Source organism: Nicotiana tabacum, chromosome 11, assembly GCF_000715075.1.
Source record: "Nicotiana tabacum cultivar K326 chromosome 11, ASM71507v2, whole genome shotgun sequence".
Lineage (NCBI taxonomy): Eukaryota > Viridiplantae > Streptophyta > Magnoliopsida > Solanales > Solanaceae > Nicotiana > Nicotiana tabacum.
In genome coordinates this window covers 10,963,622-10,982,709 of record NC_134090.1, presented here as the reverse complement: position 1 = coordinate 10,982,709, position 19,088 = coordinate 10,963,622, and the positions used below count along the sequence as shown (strand labels likewise).

The 19,088-nt window shown below is 34.6% G+C and overlaps 2 protein-coding genes across 6 annotated transcripts; one reads left to right on the top strand and one right to left on the bottom strand.

The window, feature by feature from the left end:
- The first annotated feature begins 2,047 nt into the window (after window positions 1-2,047).
- On the top strand, window positions 2,048-8,324 carry LOC107806176 (uncharacterized protein At4g37920). Of its 5 annotated transcripts, none has more exons than XM_075224767.1 (7): window positions 2,048-2,247; window positions 3,698-3,882; window positions 4,615-5,021; window positions 5,465-5,633; window positions 6,108-6,352; window positions 7,287-7,474; window positions 7,698-8,324. In XM_075224767.1, the coding sequence occupies exons 2-7, from the start codon at window positions 3,726-3,728 to the stop codon at window positions 7,855-7,857; spliced, it is 1,326 nt and encodes a 441-aa protein (XP_075080868.1). In that variant the 5' UTR covers window positions 2,048-2,247; window positions 3,698-3,725; the 3' UTR covers window positions 7,858-8,324. The 5 variants fall into 5 exon arrangements, with proteins under 5 accessions (XP_075080868.1, XP_075080867.1, XP_075080871.1 ...); XM_075224766.1 differs by having other exon boundaries at window positions 2,052-2,190; XM_075224770.1 differs by having other exon boundaries at window positions 2,243-2,312.
- Window positions 8,325-9,708: 1,384 nt separating this feature from the next.
- LOC107806175 (methylenetetrahydrofolate reductase 2-like) lies at window positions 9,709-16,862 on the bottom strand. Its single transcript, NM_001325781.1, has 11 exons — window positions 16,458-16,862; window positions 15,072-15,132; window positions 14,840-14,922; window positions 14,528-14,701; window positions 13,274-13,447; window positions 13,064-13,164; window positions 12,870-12,981; window positions 12,241-12,321; window positions 11,979-12,156; window positions 10,384-10,718; window positions 9,709-9,792 (listed from the first exon to the last, which is right to left on the bottom strand). The coding sequence occupies exons 1-11, from the start codon at window positions 16,860-16,862 to the stop codon at window positions 9,709-9,711; spliced, it is 1,788 nt and encodes a 595-aa protein (NP_001312710.1).
- Between the last annotated feature and the right edge of the window lie 2,226 nt (window positions 16,863-19,088).

Here is a 19,088-nt window from a genome sequence, read left to right as displayed (position 1 = left end):
CTTCTGGTTTACTGTGATACATGATATAGTACAAATTAAAGAATAAGGCGAGTAACTTCTCACATACATATTATTTTACCCCCTATGATTGTGGAAACATGAAGATTATCAATCTTCCAATCATTTGTAGTCTCAATATGATAGCCATTTGTATTAGTAAACTTCAGGTTTACTACAACATATGTTTTGACCATAATCATATAATATGAATGACATATTTGTATATAAGCTCTTCGAGAGCCTTCATTTATTATCCACAATCTAATATTTATCTGGCACTACTGGTGTCATGTATTCTTTAGGCAAACATTTAGCTCTTCAGGAGTTGTTGATACATTTTGTACTATCAAATATTGCTCAGACACTGCATGTGTCATGAGAGAAAATCACAATCAAATAAACAATGTAAAACAATTGTTTAAGCACACGAAAACTCCTCTTCATAATATTTTTCCACTTCAGGAGGCAATTTCAATTGTGTTACTTCTTCAGGAGCAAATTTAAAATACGAAATATTGAGTATATATTCTCTCAATTATATTAACTCTTCTGGAGGTGAATTGTAATGTATTCACATCAAGAGCACGTTCATATTTACCCGACTTATTAGTATTGTCACATTCACTTCAGGAAATGGATTAATATTATCAAAAGTTCTCATCCTTCAGGAAATCAAACATAATTATCTGAATGCGCATTAATCACATCAAATTGTGATGCCTCAACCTCTTTTAAAATATTTACTACTTCAGGAGCAAATCGAGGCGTGCATTTAATATAGAGAATATTTATGTAGCTTATCTTCAATTGTAACCATAGAAAGCCTAAATTATCACTTCTGATGATCAGTAATATTATCACCACATAGCTTCAATTGGGAAATAATTATGAACATAGCAGAATTATACTCACTGATAGATTTAAAATCTTGTAGCCTTAGATGAGTCCAATTATATCGTGCCTGTGGAAGAACGACCATCTTCAGGTGGTCATATCTATCTTTCAAATTATTCCACAGTATGACTGGATCTTTAACAGTAAGATATTCCATTTTCAGGCCCTCATCAAGGTGATGGCGTAAGAATATCATTGCTTTGGCACGGTCTTGGTTTGATGCCTGATTTTTGTCTTTGATGGTGTCTGCCAGACCCATCGCATCAAGATGAATTTCAGCATCAAGCACCCAAGACATATAACTTTTGCCCGATATATCCAGGGCTACAAATTCAAGTTTAGAAATATTTGACATTATTTAGGAAAATAAAGTTCTTACCTCAGATACTTTCAAAATATTTGCTCGAGATGGCAGAGTCTCGTGCTGATAACGTGTTATAAAATAAAGACTATAAAGTAAAGACAAGTATAGAGAGAAACTGATATATTATTCGAATTCAAACTGATGTACATAATGAACTGAAATCTCTTCTATTTATAGAAGAAAGGAAGTTGTTGTGTAAGCTGCTACTATACCAGATATGGATAATCTTCTACTAAGAGCAATGTTTATCCATAACGGAGTACTGAAAGGATAAGCTTATTATACCCGATATGGATAATCTTCTACCGGGGATAATATTTATCCATAATTGGGTACTGAAAGGATAAACTTATTATACCCGGTATGGATAATCTTCTACCGGGGGTAATGTTTATCCATAACTGGGTACTGAAAGGATAAGCTTATTATACCCGGTATGGATAATCTTCTATCGGGGGTAATGTTTATCGATAATCGGGTATCGAAGTGATAAACTTCTTCAGGAAGCTTATTTCCAATAGAGTACTTAAATAGATAAACATATTTATGATGGAGTCTCATATGGATAAGCTTCTTCAGGAAACTTATTTACAACGGAGTACTAAACGAACATCCATAATATAATATATTTATAACATTGAGTAATTTTTTGCTTATCTATGCAAGTCTATTTGAATAAAATTATGGGATAAATCGAGGTGTACAAATATTATGATTATTTTGAAAAGAAAAAAAATTGTGTCAGGAGTAAGGCCTTATTTGTTTGCAGGGTCTAAATCTGAATGAATCAGATCTTAGTTGTTTTTTTATTTTTAAAAAGTCTGTTTAAAATACCGAAAATACACGCCTCTTTATTCTCTCTCTTGACATCAGGCTATTCCTTCTAAACCCCAAAACAAATTTCATCCTTCACACGTCGGATCTTTTTGTGGGTAAGATTTTGAAAATTACACTTGGAATTCTCCATCTTGTTTCCACTTTTCTAAATGGTAAATTTCTTTTTCGAGTTTAGGGTTTAAAAAACCCCCTTTTTGAGAAGGGGCTAAGCTAGGAGGTTTTGCTTGCCTCTTATTTGTGTCTTTGTTCTCACTCTTGGATATTCTATTTTGATTGAATCTCTGAATTTTCTGTAATTTTGTTGACATCCCGGTTCTCTAAATCGTAAATCTTCTAAATTGTTAGCAATGTTTTTTTCTCTTTTGCAGATTCACATAGTCCCTTTTGAACCTTCTTTTGTTTTCTTCAAGAATTGCATATTAGTGACTGAAATTTAATTTCTCTAGTTTTTTGAAATATAAACCGTAATTGGTGTTTATGAAGCTCGTCCAAAATTAAGAAACTTTGCTATGGCTAGAATTTGGATAATCAAGTTCTGTGTTGTTGAAATTAGAGCCGCTATAGTTTCATATTTGGCTAGAATTCGGATAATGTATACATAAGTAAGATTTATATTTCAGTGCTTTCTGAATATTTTTGTGCTATTGCTCTTGAATTATTAGTCATATGTTACATGTTTTATAATTGAACCATGCTTTCTTTTGTTTATTCAAGAATAGCTTCTTTACTTCCTCAATTTTTTTCCTATTTTGTGTTTAAGATCATACCATTTACTACATCTTTGCAATCTTCATTCAGATTATTTGCTTAGAAATATACAACTTATCTTCATGGCTGCCTCAAGGGTGAGGCTAGTAAAGTCTTCGCTTTAGGCCCCAAAAAGTGTTGTAAAATACGTAATAATATTTTGACTTAGACAATTCTGAACTTTGTAGAAAAAAAGTATAAAATCCGTGTAAAAAAGGTTTTAAAAAAAACAAAGAATATTTACTTTTTAACATAAGAAATATTCTAGAACTTCGAATTAAACTACTCAAATCTTTGTATTAGCAAATAAAGTTTTTTACATCAAGATCCAAGGTAATGCATTGCAAACATATTGCTAACATCTTACTAATTTGAATTAACACTTGATAATATAAATAATAATATTACTAAATGAAGCTAAAAGTCATATATCTTGTATGAATACTTTACGTTCCAAATATTTTTTTGGTTACATTTCATTACTACAATTGTTGTTATTATATATAATTTTCATTTATAGTTCAAATAGTTTAACAATTGGAACTTACATAAAATATTAATTTATATCTTATAATATTTCAATTTATCTCAAATAATAACTTTTTTTGTTCAAGTTAATATTTTCACTAATTGATGTAATATTTAATCACTTTTTTTTGAATTGTATATGTTTTTATCTTGAAATATAAGCCTTATTGTCTGTTAGTAATAGTAGGAACATATATTTGTATGAATTTAGACATACCACAGACGGCGCCCGTAATTTTGGTCATTTTCTGGTTCTTTTTCCTGCACTTATTCCTCAATTTCATCTCTTTTTTATTCTTCGCATTTAAACCCTAAAATATCTAACAGAAAAAGGAACTGGGGAGTGTATTGTTGGATGGAGTTAGCAGCTTGTATTAGCCATTGCTATGCCTTCTCTGTACGGCCGTCCACTTCTACTTCTAGAAACTTCTCTCCTCTTCCGCCACTCTCGCTTATCCAATATCCAATTCAACGACAATGTCAACTGCACCTCGCCGGGGCTAATTCCGTAGGTACGAAACTTTCTTCCAGCCACCAACACTTATTTCTGCCAAATGTTAGCATTTTTTTTGTGCTCCTGCAACTTGGAGAATTTTTCAATTGATTTCTGTTAGCTAATTACTCCAGACACTCTTTCCATTGAAAGAGTACCAAAAATGCATGTAAAAATTTCTATTACGAATGTTATTTTATATAACTTCCAGAACTCTAATTCATCTACCTATTTAAAATTTTAGCTTAGATGTAATTCATTTCTATCAAACTAAGTTTTTGAACTTTTAATTGCTTCATCAAAAAAAACGTTTTTGAAATTTTAATTAGTATTCCCTTGGACAAAATTCAAGTTGAAGTTGAAAAAACTTTGCGTAAGTTGAAGTTGTTTTCGGATATTTGCCAAAAAAAAAAAAAAAAATAAGAGGTTCGCAAGAGTTGCACATTTGTGAATGGAAGTTAGGAAAATTTTATTTGAGTTGAAATATACATTCGAGCCACTGGGTTCAAATTCTTTCCTAAACTTATGAAACACACTTCAACTTGCAAAATTATGTAAGATTATTTGCAACTAACAAGCCCTTAATAATTTCCTTCCACTATCACTAATATTATAATAAATAAGTCAGATTAACAGCTTAAACGTTGTGAGTAGTCAAACTTCACATAAAATGGGATAGAGGGAGTAGTAGAATTTGCCTATTGGTTCTGTGAAGCCATTTGGATAATAATGATGTCCATCAAATTGTTAGGTTCTCTCTTATCTCTGAATGGTGTGAGGTTGCGACAGTCATGTCTTGCCGCTGTAATGGGTGATACAACTGCAGTGCCAAATGGTGCTGTTAACGAGCAAATTCCCTCTGTGAAGCTGTCTGATTCAGTTACTAGTCAAGAAACTGATATGGAAAATGGAGAAGACAGGAAAGATCCTTCTGAAGGGTTGGATGAGAATAAAATGATCAGAGTATGCGACAAGTTAGTTGATGTCTTCTTGGTTGACAAGCCCAATCCTACCGATTGGAGAAGATTACTAGCATTTAGTAAAGAATGGAACAATATCCGGCCCCACTTCTATAACCGGTGTCAAAATCGAGCAGAAAGTGAGAGTGATCTTGGAATGAAGCACAAGCTACTCAGGCTTCAACGAAAGATGAGAGAGGTAACTAGCGCCTTTGCGAGCATGAAGTTTTCATTCTGTACGTGCCAGATCATGACTTAGTAACCACTTTCATTTTCCAAAGAGACCCAATTATGCCAAACTCGTTTTGGAATAGTTTCAATTCTCCATGATAAGTCGAGATGTTATTATGTTGTATTTAAATGAGGTCCCTCTTTAAGGAAGTCCAAGCAAGGGCTCAGTTGAATCATAAATACTCAAAATAATCAATTATTTTATGTCTAGTCTTTGCTAATTGCAGTACATTGGGCTGAGGTGAACTTCTATGATCAATTTACATATTACGGGTCAAAGGATTGAGGATGATTTAAGGATTATTAGTGGATTTCTTACAGTATTTCTCTCATGTTAGGATACAAATTCTAGATTTCGTTTGAGCTTGGTATGTTTTCTATTGAACTTCAACCAGTAACTTTATTTTGTAGGTTGATAATGATGTTCAGAGGCATAACGAACTTCTTGAGGTAATCAGACGGTCACCATCCGAGGTTGGTGATATTGTTGCCAGGCGTCGTAAAGATTTTACAAAAGAGTTTTTTGCTCATCTTCACACTGTAGCAGAATCCTATTATGATGATCCAGCGGAACAGAATGGTAAATATGCCTCCTGCCTGGAAAAGAAATAAATGTGGTTCTTCTGTTTGCTATATTGTTTTTGGGGTCATACTGCTAATGACTTTCGGATTGTTTTCTGCATTAAGACACTCTTTTCCTTTTTGCAAAATATACACTCTAGAAATGTTGTTTCCCATATATGAAATCGTTTACTCTTACCCACAACCTTGCCACATGTGAAGTCACCCCAAAGGACCAATGGAAAGAAGTGAGTAAAATATCAACTAAAAGAATTTCTCTGTTGCCTTTGAAAGCAAATGCTACAATATAATATACAATGAGATAGAAGAAGCTTTGGAGAACCTTTGACTTTGGGAGTGTGAAGTTCCTCTTGCTGTAAAGTTAGAAATTAAACTCCACGAGTTCACAAACATCATTTCCTTGATTTTCATAATAGTTTATCTGCTGTTGATAGGTTTCACTGACAAGATCTTCCTTTTTCTTAATAATTAGCTGTGGCAAAACTAGGGAATACGTGTTTGGCAGCTGTGCAAGCTTATGATACGGCAACTGAAAGTATAGAAGCGTTAAATGCTGCAGAGTTGAAATTCCAAGATATAATAAATTCTCCATCAGTGGATGTGGCTTGCAAGAAAATAGATGATCTAGCCCAGAAAAATCAACTTGATTCAGCACTGGTGCTCATGATAACGAAAGCATGGTCAGCAGCCAAGGAGTCGGACATGACAAAAGACGAGGCAAGATCATGCTTTTCTTCAGATACACATCCATATGCCACTTCTTGCAATAATTTTTCTCTGTCTTAGCATTAACTTAATTAAGAAGAGAGATGCTTACCGAAGTGATAGTATTCAAAATGACACAATTTTTAGTGATATCCAAACAATATTTTTTTGGGAGCTACTTGAGATTTTGTTGGAAAATTTTCTTCTCAATTCTGAAGTGTCCTTGGCTCTCCACTGGTGAGGCTATAGAAACAAAGAAGTTCGGGGCAAAGGTGAAAAAATATTTATGACTATTGATATGAATGATGGGAGTTTATCTCATTATTTAATACAATAGTGCTACAGATGATGATTAGCAAATGTTGCATGATTTTGCTAAAGAATGTGAACGTTAGTAACCTAGTGCCACAAGCTAAGGTTATCGTATCTGGAATTGGTACGGTGGAATAGTGATTGCTATTCTCCACGTTGACTAAAATGCTTATGTCCATTTTAAACTCTTAAGATAGTGCATAGGTAGTAGCTTCTGTGAGCTCATGCACCAAGCTGCTTTACTCTTGTGACCTAGCTTATATCATCTTGCATTTGAAGAGAACTTATTGTTGGAATGCCTTTATGTTGAAGTTACTATTGGAATTTTACAGGTAGCATAGCAGAGTCTGCATCTTAGATGTGGTAGTTTAATGTCTTAGGATTTCAGGACAGATAGACCTAGCTGTAGCTGTAAAAGATAATATTCATTTGGCTGTTCTTATCCAAGTTACATGACTTCGCTTTTCAATCTCTATTGTTTTTATGGAACTTTCACAAGGCCAGATGCCATTTCTATACAAGTTTGATATTTCAGCACAGGTTGGCTACTCCCCCTCCCCCCCTCGCAATGTGGAATTCATTTTTCTAACATGCAAATGGTTAGGCTTGTCAAATCTTTTTTTGCTTTTTTCAGGTAAAGGATGTCCTTTATCACTTGTATATGACAGCACGAGGAAATCTTCAGAGGCTTATGCCAAAAGAAATCAGAATTCTAAAATATCTACTCACAATTGAGGATCCTGAGGAGCGATTGTGCACTTTGAAAGATGCATTCACACCGGGAGAAGAACTTGAAGGGAAAGATGTAGATTGCTTATACACGTATGTATTGAATCTAATATCTAATCATTATTCTCTTTACATTGAATTTCTCACAGCATTCATGAAGTATCTTTAACCCGTTGCCTTGACGTGGAAGCACTTCTATCAGATGTATATTGTTCTGAAATTTTACATATTTTGGAGGCTTTGCCTTTCCCTTTCATTTTGTTTTTTTTTCCATATTCACTTTTAACTGTTATTAATAAATCCCTGATCCTTACAGGACTCCAGAGCAGCTATACAACTGGATTGGGACAGTGGTGGATGCATATAATTTCAGTAGAGAAGGCACTCTTATAAAAGAAGCCAGGGATTTGATGAACCCTAAAATAATTCAGAAAATGGAGGAATTAAAGAAGTTGATCTTAGATAACTTTATGTGAGCATTTGCTTGCTTTTAAATAGCTATGGCACTGCTGCTAGTGCCAGATTCACCAGCTCGTGCCATCAACATCCATAAGCATATGTCCCAGCTATGGGACTGCTGCTAGTGCCAGATGCGGTGACCACATGATTGCATCGCAGAATTGAACACAAAGCTGATAGGTTCAATCTCCTCACATCGAAGAACTGTCCTTATCTCGGGTTTGTCGATATTCCTGAAAGTTTAAATATCCTAGACGTTGGTTCAGAAGAGGCACGAGCTGTCGTTGGTTGTATAGAACATTGAATTTTGTGTATGATAGAGCTTCTGTATTCTGGGACAGTGACTTGATGGCCTTTCTCCTACTCAGCTTGTTTCCTGTTGAAGCTCAATTACGCCTTTACGATGATTTTTGTACACGAATATATCATTTATGATGAAATTTATCACTATCATCAATGAATTTATATGGTGTTTAAAGTTGTACGAACTTGTCCAAGTGTTTATTCATTCATTGCTCGACAAAGTAGCCAAGTTTTAGAAATTTTATTTCCCATGCTTTATTACGGTAGAGAACTGCCAAATGAGTGAAGTTGAATGGTCTTTGCGGAGAAAAAGAGAGGAGGAAATGGCTCCTATGCACACTTACAATTTGAATAGAAGAAAATGATCGGGTAACTCTCTTGTGCATTATTTTCAAATCTATTATATGTACAAATAAGATCTTTTATTAAAAAAAGACACAAGGCTAAAAAGAAATTTGTAAAGGATTACAAAACCAAGGTGAGAAACCAAAAGAGGAGAAAAACAGATCGCTCAAAGGATGAACATAGGTCAATAAATTTCGATTATTCGCATTATGCATTTAACTTTTGGGACGTGAATTGGTTTAGGTGAATTCGGCGCGAATACAATCACTCCCATACAGTAGCGCAAATACAATGAATACAGTCACGTAACAACTAAATAGTAACTATATGAAGTAATTATGTATATGGTAGCTACAAGAAGTTAATAGCCACTAAACAATATAGATTTTTGAAAATTCCTCAATTTTAAACTAAAATGATTTGTCAAACTCTACTACTTCGCATTGAACTTCGAAAGGTCCCTATTCTTTATGTATATTCAAACACTTCCAGCTCCTTAGGCAAGAAGTTGTCTGCTATGAAAAGCCTCAAATTCAGGGAAAACTTTACATGATGTCAACTATTTTATATGCAAGAGCATAACATATTACGTCTCAACAATTTAGTTTGATAGAAAGTTTGGTCTCAGTCAATTAATGTCAAACTTTGTTTGGGATTGAAGCGAGGACATGACGTAGTAACTTTCTTCTTCTTTTTTCTCAAAAAGGAGAAAAGAAACTTATTTTATAGCGTGTGCTGTCGTGGGCATGACGCGTTAAACTTTTTATTATTTAAATGACGCGCACTTTTGTGTCACATAATCATTCGGGTTGTGTAACCGTTTAATGCGATATTTTCTTATAAAATCAGATTTGCAGACGAAAAAAATTGAAGGGAAAGATATCCCTTTAAATTATTCCTGTTACAGAACAACAATAATAGAACAATAATGATAGTAATAACTTCCAATAAAACCAAGATGAAACTTCATAGGCCTAAATGGCACTATAAAGGATAGAAGAAGAGGTTTGACCGTGTAATGCGATATTATCTTATAAAAAGCAGACGAAAAAAATTGAAGGGAAAGATATCCCTTTAAATTATTCCTGTTACAGAACAATAGGTAATAGAACAATAATAATAGTAATAACTTCCAGTAAAACCAAGATGAAACTTCATAGGACTAAATGGCGCTATAAATGGCACTATAAAGGTTGAGAAACTGAGTCTTGTAGCTTAATTTAGATATCTTGGAAGATGGAAAATAAATCACCATTAATATAATCGTTATCGACAAGGCTGACCAAGTAGTAACTGTTTTGAACCTGTAAACAAATTGAAAGAGCAATATTATCAGTAAACTAGGCGTTCGGACAATATTTGGTTGAAGTTTGAAAAATGAGTATTTGAAGTTGAAGTTGAAAAAGTGTATATGGACGTGCTTGGACGCAAAAATTTTACTCGAAAAAAAAATTGCAGTGTTGTGAGTGAAAACTATTATTTCACTTGAAATACTCTTCAAGCAAGTTTTTCAATACTTTACTAGCATTTCAAATACTTAAGTTTAGTATTTGCAAAAAGGAAGTCTTGGCATAATCGGTGAAGTTGCTGCCATGTGACCAAGAGGTCACGGGTTCAAGCGGTGAAAACAGCCTTTTGCAGTAATGCAGGGTAAGGCTACATATAATAGACCCTTGTGGTCTGGCCCTTTTCTAGACCCCGCGCATAACGGGAGCTTAGTTCACCAGACCGCCGTAGTATTTGCAAATACTGATGGCCAAATTTCTACTTGCAAACAATGACTCGAGTATTTGCAAGTCAGGTCATGGCCAAATACCATAGGATTAACGAAAAAATTATAAATCGTTAAATCAAATACTTGAGACACCAAAGTAAGTGTATGAAAGAATACATACTTGTTCAAGCAATTTTCTTGATGGATCAGTCTCTGGGTATAATTGAGCCCATCCTCTTGACCAGATTTCAAATGCTTCATCCTTCCATACCATGAAACTGGCGGGATCAACGACAGTCGGTTGTACAATTTCCTTAGCTGGGAAGACTCCCCAAGTCACCGCATTGACGTCAGTTTGGCTGATGTTGGAAATCCAGTTTCCTTCCTTGTTTACAGCCATGTATGTTAGGTAGGGGAAAGCCTTGCATTTTTCGACGAGGGTGTTCAACTTCTCCCCGGAACAGAAAAACTCCAAGTAAGCCTTTTGATAAACATATCCGCCGGGACCACCCCATCCTGCAGATAAAAAAGTAAATAATCTCGTAAACAAATAAAAGGAGAACCTTGACGTGACGGGTAAAGTTGCTGCCATGCGACCAGGAGGTCACAGGTTCAGGCCGTGGAAACAACCTCTTGTAGAAATGCCAAGTAAAGCTGCGTAAAATAGACCCTTGGGGTCCGGCCCTTCCCCGGACCCCGTGCATAGTGGGAGCTTAGTGCACCGGGCTGCCCTTTTGTAATCTCGTAAACAAAAACGCTATATAACCAAATCCCACGTCATGTAGTTATAAAGAATCAGCATACATGTCATGGAAAAAGCAAAATGTTTTTGCAATAAAAAGAAGGCTGACTAAAAGGATGTACAGCTCGTAGATAAGTAATGAGGTGATAAAATGGCTGCTATAATCAAATCCCTCGTCATGTAGTTATAGGACGAGGTGATAGGCATCCTAAAAGTGCTAAGCAGGACGTGACATAAAGATAGTTAGCAACTACTACTACTACTACTACAACAACAACAACACAGTAAAATCCCACAAGTGGGGTCTGGGGAGGGTAGTGCGTGCGCAGACCTTACCCCTACCCGGAGGAGTAGAGAGGCTGTTTTCGAAAGACCAAAGATAGTTAGCAACTCAAAAAGATATTTTGGGAACAGGCGATCTCATCTCAAGAATTTATGGACTTGTTTATTAAATAGTGTAAATTGAACTTTGAACATTCAGTAGAAGTTAATTGGTCTCTTTTCCTGGTTGATGAAGCAATGAATAGGTTTTATCCTGACAAGTTCCCATAAGAGTTGTACAAGGTCTTAAAAAAGAAAAGTGTGAAACAGATGCAACTCTTAGAAGACGGGATGTGCGGGTTAGACATTTGAGAGTATTGAACAAAGTTGACTAGAGAAGACTAAGCCTTGTTGAATTCCAGTGCATATCAGCGGAACTGTTTTACTTTTTGTACACTTTTGGAGGTCCTACAATATTTCAGTTAGTAATAGTGACCGATGTTTGCATCAGAGTAGGCTGCCTACATGACACCCCTTAGGGTGCGGTCCTTCCCCGAACCCTGCATAATCGCGGGATGCTTCGTGTATCAAGTTGCCCTTATTAGTGACTAATGCTTTTGGTTGAGAATCATATTTTTGTGTAAAACTCTCGATTTTCTGTATAAAATCTTGTATGAAATGTTTTCCTCTTTTTAGACATCTACTATCTGATTAATAACTTTAGGTTCAATCAATCGAAAGTAAGAGAAGAAAAATGATGGAATTGTGCTTACCAACAGAAGGAGAGTCAGACTTCTCAGCATTAACTGCAGGTTGGCTGTTAATAGTCAGGAAACCTTTCGTATTGACATGACCCAACTTTTCGTTTATGATCTTTGTCTCTGGCTGAAGACCATCTAGTTCAGACCAAGGGCAGCTTCTCAGCTTCCCAAGACAGTAGTCCTTAAATTTCTGATGTGAAAATTATGCAAGTATCAAGCCTTTGAAACCAGTCTTTGGTTTTGACAAGAAATGAACTGTATCCAAAAATCATACCTCATAGGTATCTTCCACGCTATTCAAAGCCACAACCCATTCCTCTTGCAGCTTCTTATCACGTGAGCGTGCACGCATGAACTGTAGAGGTCAAAAGAAGCTACGTTACAGATAACAAATGTACCAAAACAACTCCTCAGGAAAATGCACAAAAATGCCGATTGTATCTTCACTTTGGTTGACCGGATTAATGATGACTATGCAAGCACTAAAAAAGGAAGGATAATTTACGAGGACAAGAAAGCTTATAAACAAACTTAGAAAAATAAATCAAGTTTACAGCCCGACCACAAATTTCCTTCTTTTTATTAGTGCCTAGACCTAGACAGTTTCCACAGTATTTCACAAACAATATTAGAACTTCAAATGATTTTGATTTTGCCTCAAACAACATAAGCACTGCAAAAAATTTAAAAAATTCCTTGTCTCATCTTCCCAAGGCCAAACGCCATTCGTGATGTAACGATAAGATATATTTAATTCTTAAAAAAAAGGAAAGATAGCTCAGGGTATGCTCACGAAGGTATGTGATATCCTATAGTATCTTCTGTCAATCAGATATTTATTCGTAAATTATTTAATTACTTATTCCACAGAGAGATTTAGACGAACAGAACAAGTTGCAATACCTGATAGTCACTAAGTGCCCCGTATGATGGATTTTGAGCATTGCCCCATCTACCATGTGGATATTCATCCCAACCTAAGGTCCTTGAGATGTAGCTCTTTGGACGATTTGCCCTACCATCATTGAGGACCATAGATCAGATTATCATCACATTGTAAAAGCTGGATTCTGACATTAATTCACATCTCTACATACCAGAATATAGGACGAACATCTTCTTTAACACGAAAAACATTTGTAGGACGTCTCCAAGGCAATGGCCTAGAAATTTTGGACTCTTCTATTAATCCAAGATTCTGCATATCCAACACATCTCAAATTGTAAGTTGAATTCTTGCCTATACTAGAAATAGTGATTACTTCGTAAATCTCAAGGTAGAAAGCTCAAAAGGTAAGAGAATAAACCATCAAAATGGATAGTGCTGATTTCTCCATGTTTAATGTATAAAGATGCAAAGTCTTAATGCCACTGGCCAAAATCTTTTTGCACATTTCAGTTCCAAGGTGAATTCCATAGGCTTTGACAGCCTCCTCGCTATCCTTAATAGGTTCCAGGGCAGCCATTATCTCTTCTGGAATCTACAACATAATAAAGGAAAATTGAGTATCTATGAAGCAGGAGCTGCTAATCAACCTTAAAGCAAGCTTCAAACACGATCAACTTACTGTCTTAATCAACATCATTTACATAAACAAGGAAAGCATGACCATTTAGACAAGGATTCAAAATGCAAACAACGCAACAACAACAACGACTCAGTGAAATCCCACTAGCAGGGCCTGGGGAGGGTAGTGTGTTCGCAGACCTTATCCCTACCCCGGGGGGTATAGAGGCTGTTTCCGAAAGACTCTTGGCTCAAGAAAAGGAGAAAAGGAAAACAACTCAACTAACATAATTAATTAAGGAAGACGACTCGCGATGTTACAGCAAAAGCAACAGATGGAAAGAAGATGAAAAAATCTAACTAGGAGTGTGAAACAACACGCTAATGAAGAAAAAATAAAAATATATATGTAATGCAAAAAATAGCAATAAATATAAACCAATGATTTTTTGGAGTTTATCTTTTAAAAAAAACGATAAAGCTAACTATATGAAGTACAAATCATGTCAATAAAATTCAAAAATTATTTTAAATTTTTGTTTTAGATGAAAGATGAAGTTTTAACTTTTTGGAGCCTAGCTTTGTTATACTAAATACTAACTTCTTGCTCCTAATCACAAAAAGAAGTTTAGCCGTGACTTTTTTTTAACAAGTAATGTATCATTTTGACAAATTAATGTATCATGTTATCAACTATATTTATTGTCTATAGCTTCCCTCTTAAAGACATAGCACATGGGCAATGAGGCACATGCCCAAGCACCTTACCCCACCTACACTTCTAGAAGTGAGCAAAGCGCACAACCTAGGTTTCACGACCTTTAAAACTTGAGCTCACATCAAGTGAGCCTTTAACAACATTGAGAGACCATAATATTAAGATCGAAGATAAAAGGCACCAACTTTTTGGTACAACCAAACTTTGGGAAATATAACATCTCCATATTTTTGGGGTTACCATGAATTTCAATAGGAGTGCAATAATATGTCGTTCCACAAGCTTAACATAAAAAATAAACAGAGGTAAAATCTGTACTCCAAAATATGGGGATACCTTAGTCTTACAAAATCCAGTCATGCGCAAGAATCCCTTGTAATTGTTAATGGGCATGATACCCGGAACGATGGGGCAAGTAATTCCAATTTGGCGGCAATCATTGACAAATTTGAGGAAAATATCAGTATCATAGAAGAGTTGAGTTACGATAAGATCAGCTCCAGCATCCACCTGTAGAATAATAGGTAACATAAGTACCAAACTCATAAATAAAACAAAAGCTATCTAAAATATTCCTCTTGTTGTCAAATTAATAAAAACATACATTACATTCATCGGATGACAATTATAATGCTGGGAATAGGCTACCTTTCTTTTGAGATAAGCCAGGTCATTTTCATATATCTCTTGTGTAGCTATTCCATTAGCAGGTATAACATCAGGATGTGCCTCTGACAAGGAATCAAATTAGTAGTCAGTAACAGTACATAAGACATAAGAAAAGAACTCATTTTTGCTTCAAAACTAATGTGTAATAAGCAAATCATGGTTCATATTTGTCCAAATAAATAACCCAGAGCCCAAAATATTAGTAGCCAACCTGGATAACCTGCAACAGTTATCCCAAAGTAATCCCCATACTTGGCACGGATATGCTTCACCTAAAAACAAGAAAGAAAATCAATTAATAGTTAATACTAACACAAATATTACACTTGCCATAACATAATTACTGTTTTAAGCAACTAAAATGTGCTCCCTCCAAAAATTTGACTTTTAGACAAGGTGCACAGTTTAACACAGTATCAGAGCAGGTAATATGTCATGAGTTCAAATCTCATCGCCACCCAAAAAGCAAAAAATATTTCAATGAGTTGGGTCATGAATTAAGCACAGACGTGAATGGGGCATGTTGAAAGATAATCAGCTACAACAACTACTATTACGCCTCAGTTCCAAACAAGTTATGATCGACTATATGAATCCTGCTGACCATGTTGAGACATAGTATAATTAATTAAAAGTCGAACAACATAAGTTTTTAGATGTATTGGGTCTATGAACCAGGCCCACACATGAACAAACATGTTGAGACATAAAATTAAATAATTAAAAGTGTGATCTTTCTACCTAGTTCTTAAGCTTTTAAATGAGATGATGACGCAATTTAACAATTGGTATTAGACAACTAGATCCCAGATCAAAGACGAACTAATTAAAGAAATTATACTTTTAGATAAGGTGGTGGTTGCACAATTTAACAAGGTACCATAGTACCAGAGCAAGTAACAAGCCCTGAGCTCGAATCTCATCACCAACCACGTGACTAGAAGTGTTGAGACATAATATAACGAAGTAGGGATGTGCTGAGAAATAATAAAATTAAGAAGGGGCGTATTGAGACATAATATTAAGGAGGGATGTGTTGAGACATAATATAAAAAGGGCAGCTCGGTGCACGAAGCATTCTGCGTTTACGCAGGGTACGGAAAAGGGTCGCACCCCAAGAGTGTGTAATGTAGCATACCCTGAACATTAGTGGTTGATTCCACGGCTCGAACCTGTGACAGGTCACACAGAGACAACTTTACCGTTGCTCCAAGGCTCCCCTTCAACATAATATAATTTAGTAATTAAATGCGATCTCTCTAATAGCTTATATTTTTCCATATGATGGGTCTATGAATCAGGTCCACACGTGAAGTAATTCAATTGAGTAACTAAAATTATGTTCTTACTAAACTTTTAAGACAGTCACACAATTCAAGGATTACAATATCTACAATATCCTATTAAACTACTAGATCTCAAGTGCAGCCCGTGCACTAAGCTCTTGCTATGTGCGGGGTTGGGACATAGTCTTGTTTTCACGACTCTAACCTATGACTGGTCACGCGAAAAAGCAACTTTACCGATTACGCCCTCAGTCTCCCGTTCAGACTAGTAGATCCCAAATAAAACAAAAAGAATAAAGTAGAGAAATTACCAGATCGAGGGCGCAAGCAAAACCACCTTCAACTTGAACAAACTTATCTTGACCATGAGGAGGATCACCACGTAGAGCAAGAACATTTTGAATACCATTAATCTTAATAGTATCAAGAGCATGATCAATCTTTTCAACCGGCATATTTGTACATGTCAAATGCATCATAGTTTCAACACAGACCATATTTTGCATTCTTTTAGAAATCTCAAGAGTTAGATCTGCTGTTGAACCACCTGCACCCCATGTTATATCACAAAATGATGGATTGTGTGCAACCATTCTTTCCATTCTTTCGAATAGATTTTCAACCCCATCTTCTGTCTTTGGTGGGAAAAATTCAAAGGAAAATACAACCCTGTTTTCATCCTTAGCTGCTTCTTGGATCTTCTCAATTACCTTCATCTTTTTGTGTTGCAAAATTGAGAACAAAATGAAAATGTTCAAGATTTGACAAGAATCTTGAAAAAAAAATGTTTGAAAAAAAATGCAGCTTTTTTTTAGCAGCTGCAGCTAATTGGGTACAGAGGGGCAAGTGAAGAAGTGAGGTTAGAGGATATATATAAGTAGAAAGATTGAGAAGTTGGTGAGTGGTGGGCTACAACTACAATAATATTAGTAAGTGTATTTTTTTCAGCACAAGTTATTTGATTTTGTTCGACTATTTACAAAATTTAAGAAAGAAAAAAAATTATTTTTTTAATATAAACAGGTCATAAATATTTATTTCAATACTTATTGTCTCATTAAGTATAAATAAAAAAAAGTTAAATTTAAATTATTTTTAAATTAGTATAAAGATTGAGAAGTTGGTGAGTGGTGGTGGGCTACCACTATAATAATAGACTATTTACAAAATTTTAAAAAATAATAAAAACTTCCTAATCTAAGCAAGTCATAAATATTTATTTTAATAGGAGTATATATTATCTCATTAAGCGTAACAAAAAATTTAAAATAATATCATTCTTTTTTAACACATTAAAAACCAAAATGACATGCAAAAATAACTAGTGGTTAGTGGAGTAAGTTAAGAATGATGAGATCTTAAATTCAAATTCTCGCATAAAAAAAAAATACTAATGGAAATTCTTTGTTCTTATCTATGCAAGTCTTGTTGAATAAAATAATAGGAATAACATTAATCGAGGTGTACAAATAGATCTGAATATTATGATTATTGAAAAAAATAAATTGTGTCACATGATGGAGTAACAATTACTAACAACCACCGGTGCGTTCATTTTCCTTTCTATTTCTTTTTTGACTTATTATTATTGGTTTGGGGGCCTACTCAGCAACCCAAGTTGCTCCAACCTCCATATCCATCCTTTGTTTTAAAAAATAAAAATAGTAAATAAATTAAGTGAATCATAAAGTTTTGTGCACATGATTCATTAATTAATCAGATCTAAGAAAGATATTTAGAGCTCGTTTGGATTAACTTGTTAAAGTATCTAATAAGAATTAACAATAGAAAATTAATTTTAATTGTTAAAGCTAATATCATAAATAAATAATTACGCATTTGACAGAAATATTGAAACTAATAATAAAAAGTAATAACTTAATCATAAAAGTAATACTTGTTACATTGTATAGATTTCATTATAATTTTCTTGTATTCTATCTTTATAACTTTAAAAGTCTTGTATTCTATCTTTATCACATCTCGCAAGGGTCGGGTGAGTTGGTTAGGTGAGTGGTCTTCCGCATGAAAGATTTGGGACAGAGGAAAGTAAAGATTTTAAGCTTATGGGTTCGAGATTTTAATCGGTTTAACTTAGTGGGTTTTAAATTAAAATTTTATATATGATTTTTATATATTTAATGAATTTTTTAAGACAAGTACATGGTTCGAATCAAAGTTGCTGGGTTCAGCCAAACCCGCTCCCGACACTCTAGCTCCGCCCTTGATCTGGGATCAATTTCCCTCACTAACAGTCTCCTTAGTCATAGCTCGTCGCACTGGGTTTGACTAGTGCAGTTTATATTTCCTGTGTGGTTTACGTGCAATGTGCGTGCATCCGAAGGGTAGTAGCTGCGGATTTTCCTGTAAATTTTAGAACAAAAAGTTTCTTTTCCTTTTTAGATTATTATTGTAACATATTCTTTTTACTATGGTTATTGCAAGGTTGAAAAAAATTTAAGATTTTTGTATCCAATAAAAAAAGGTTTAAAATCAAAGGAAAAGAATAAGTTAGATGACGTAGTTTGTAGGCTGTGTTTGTCGGTAGCTTGATTCTTTCAATTTTGAGCCTCTAAATTACAAGGGAGGTTGTTACAGTTAGCCTCTCTGCTATCGACTGGTCCAGCCGTCTCTGTTTTCCTCATCCGATCATTGTTATATGGGTTGGTTCTTTTTTTATTAAAATTGAACCAAATTAATTATATCGGTTTGGATTGATTTGGTTTTATCAGAATTTTTGAGTTTTCGGGTATTTTTGTCACATAATTAATATGTCAATCTTACGTTATTAAACTTTTTAATAAGTAAATATATGTTTAATAAAAATTAAAAAAATTGGCAAACATATGATCTATTAAAATATTCTTATGGGAGAATTTTCTTAGTAGCAGATGATCTATTTTTTTTACAGCTTGTTTGGATGGTCGTTACCTATTGTATCG

Excerpts from the sequence above, each read along its gene's own strand:
- LOC107806176 (XM_075224767.1), top strand. The coding sequence starts at position 3,726 with ATGGAGTTAGCAGCTTGTATTAGCCATTGCTATGCCTTCTCTGTACGG. Across the intron at positions 6,353-7,286 it reads CGGACATGACAAAAGACGAG|GTAAAGGATGTCCTTTATCA; the intron begins GCAAGATCATGC and ends TGCTTTTTTCAG. Across the intron at positions 7,475-7,697 it reads GATGTAGATTGCTTATACAC|GACTCCAGAGCAGCTATACA; the intron begins GTATGTATTGAA and ends TGATCCTTACAG.
- LOC107806175 (NM_001325781.1), bottom strand. The coding sequence starts at position 16,862 with ATGAAGGTAATTGAGAAGATCCAAGAAGCAGCTAAGGATGAAAACAGG. Across the intron at positions 14,702-14,839 it reads TGGCTTATCTCAAAAGAAAG|GTGGATGCTGGAGCTGATCT; the intron begins GTAGCCTATTCC and ends ATTATTCTACAG. Across the intron at positions 13,165-13,273 it reads CAGCACTATCCATTTTGATG|AATCTTGGATTAATAGAAGA; the intron begins GTTTATTCTCTT and ends TTGGATATGCAG.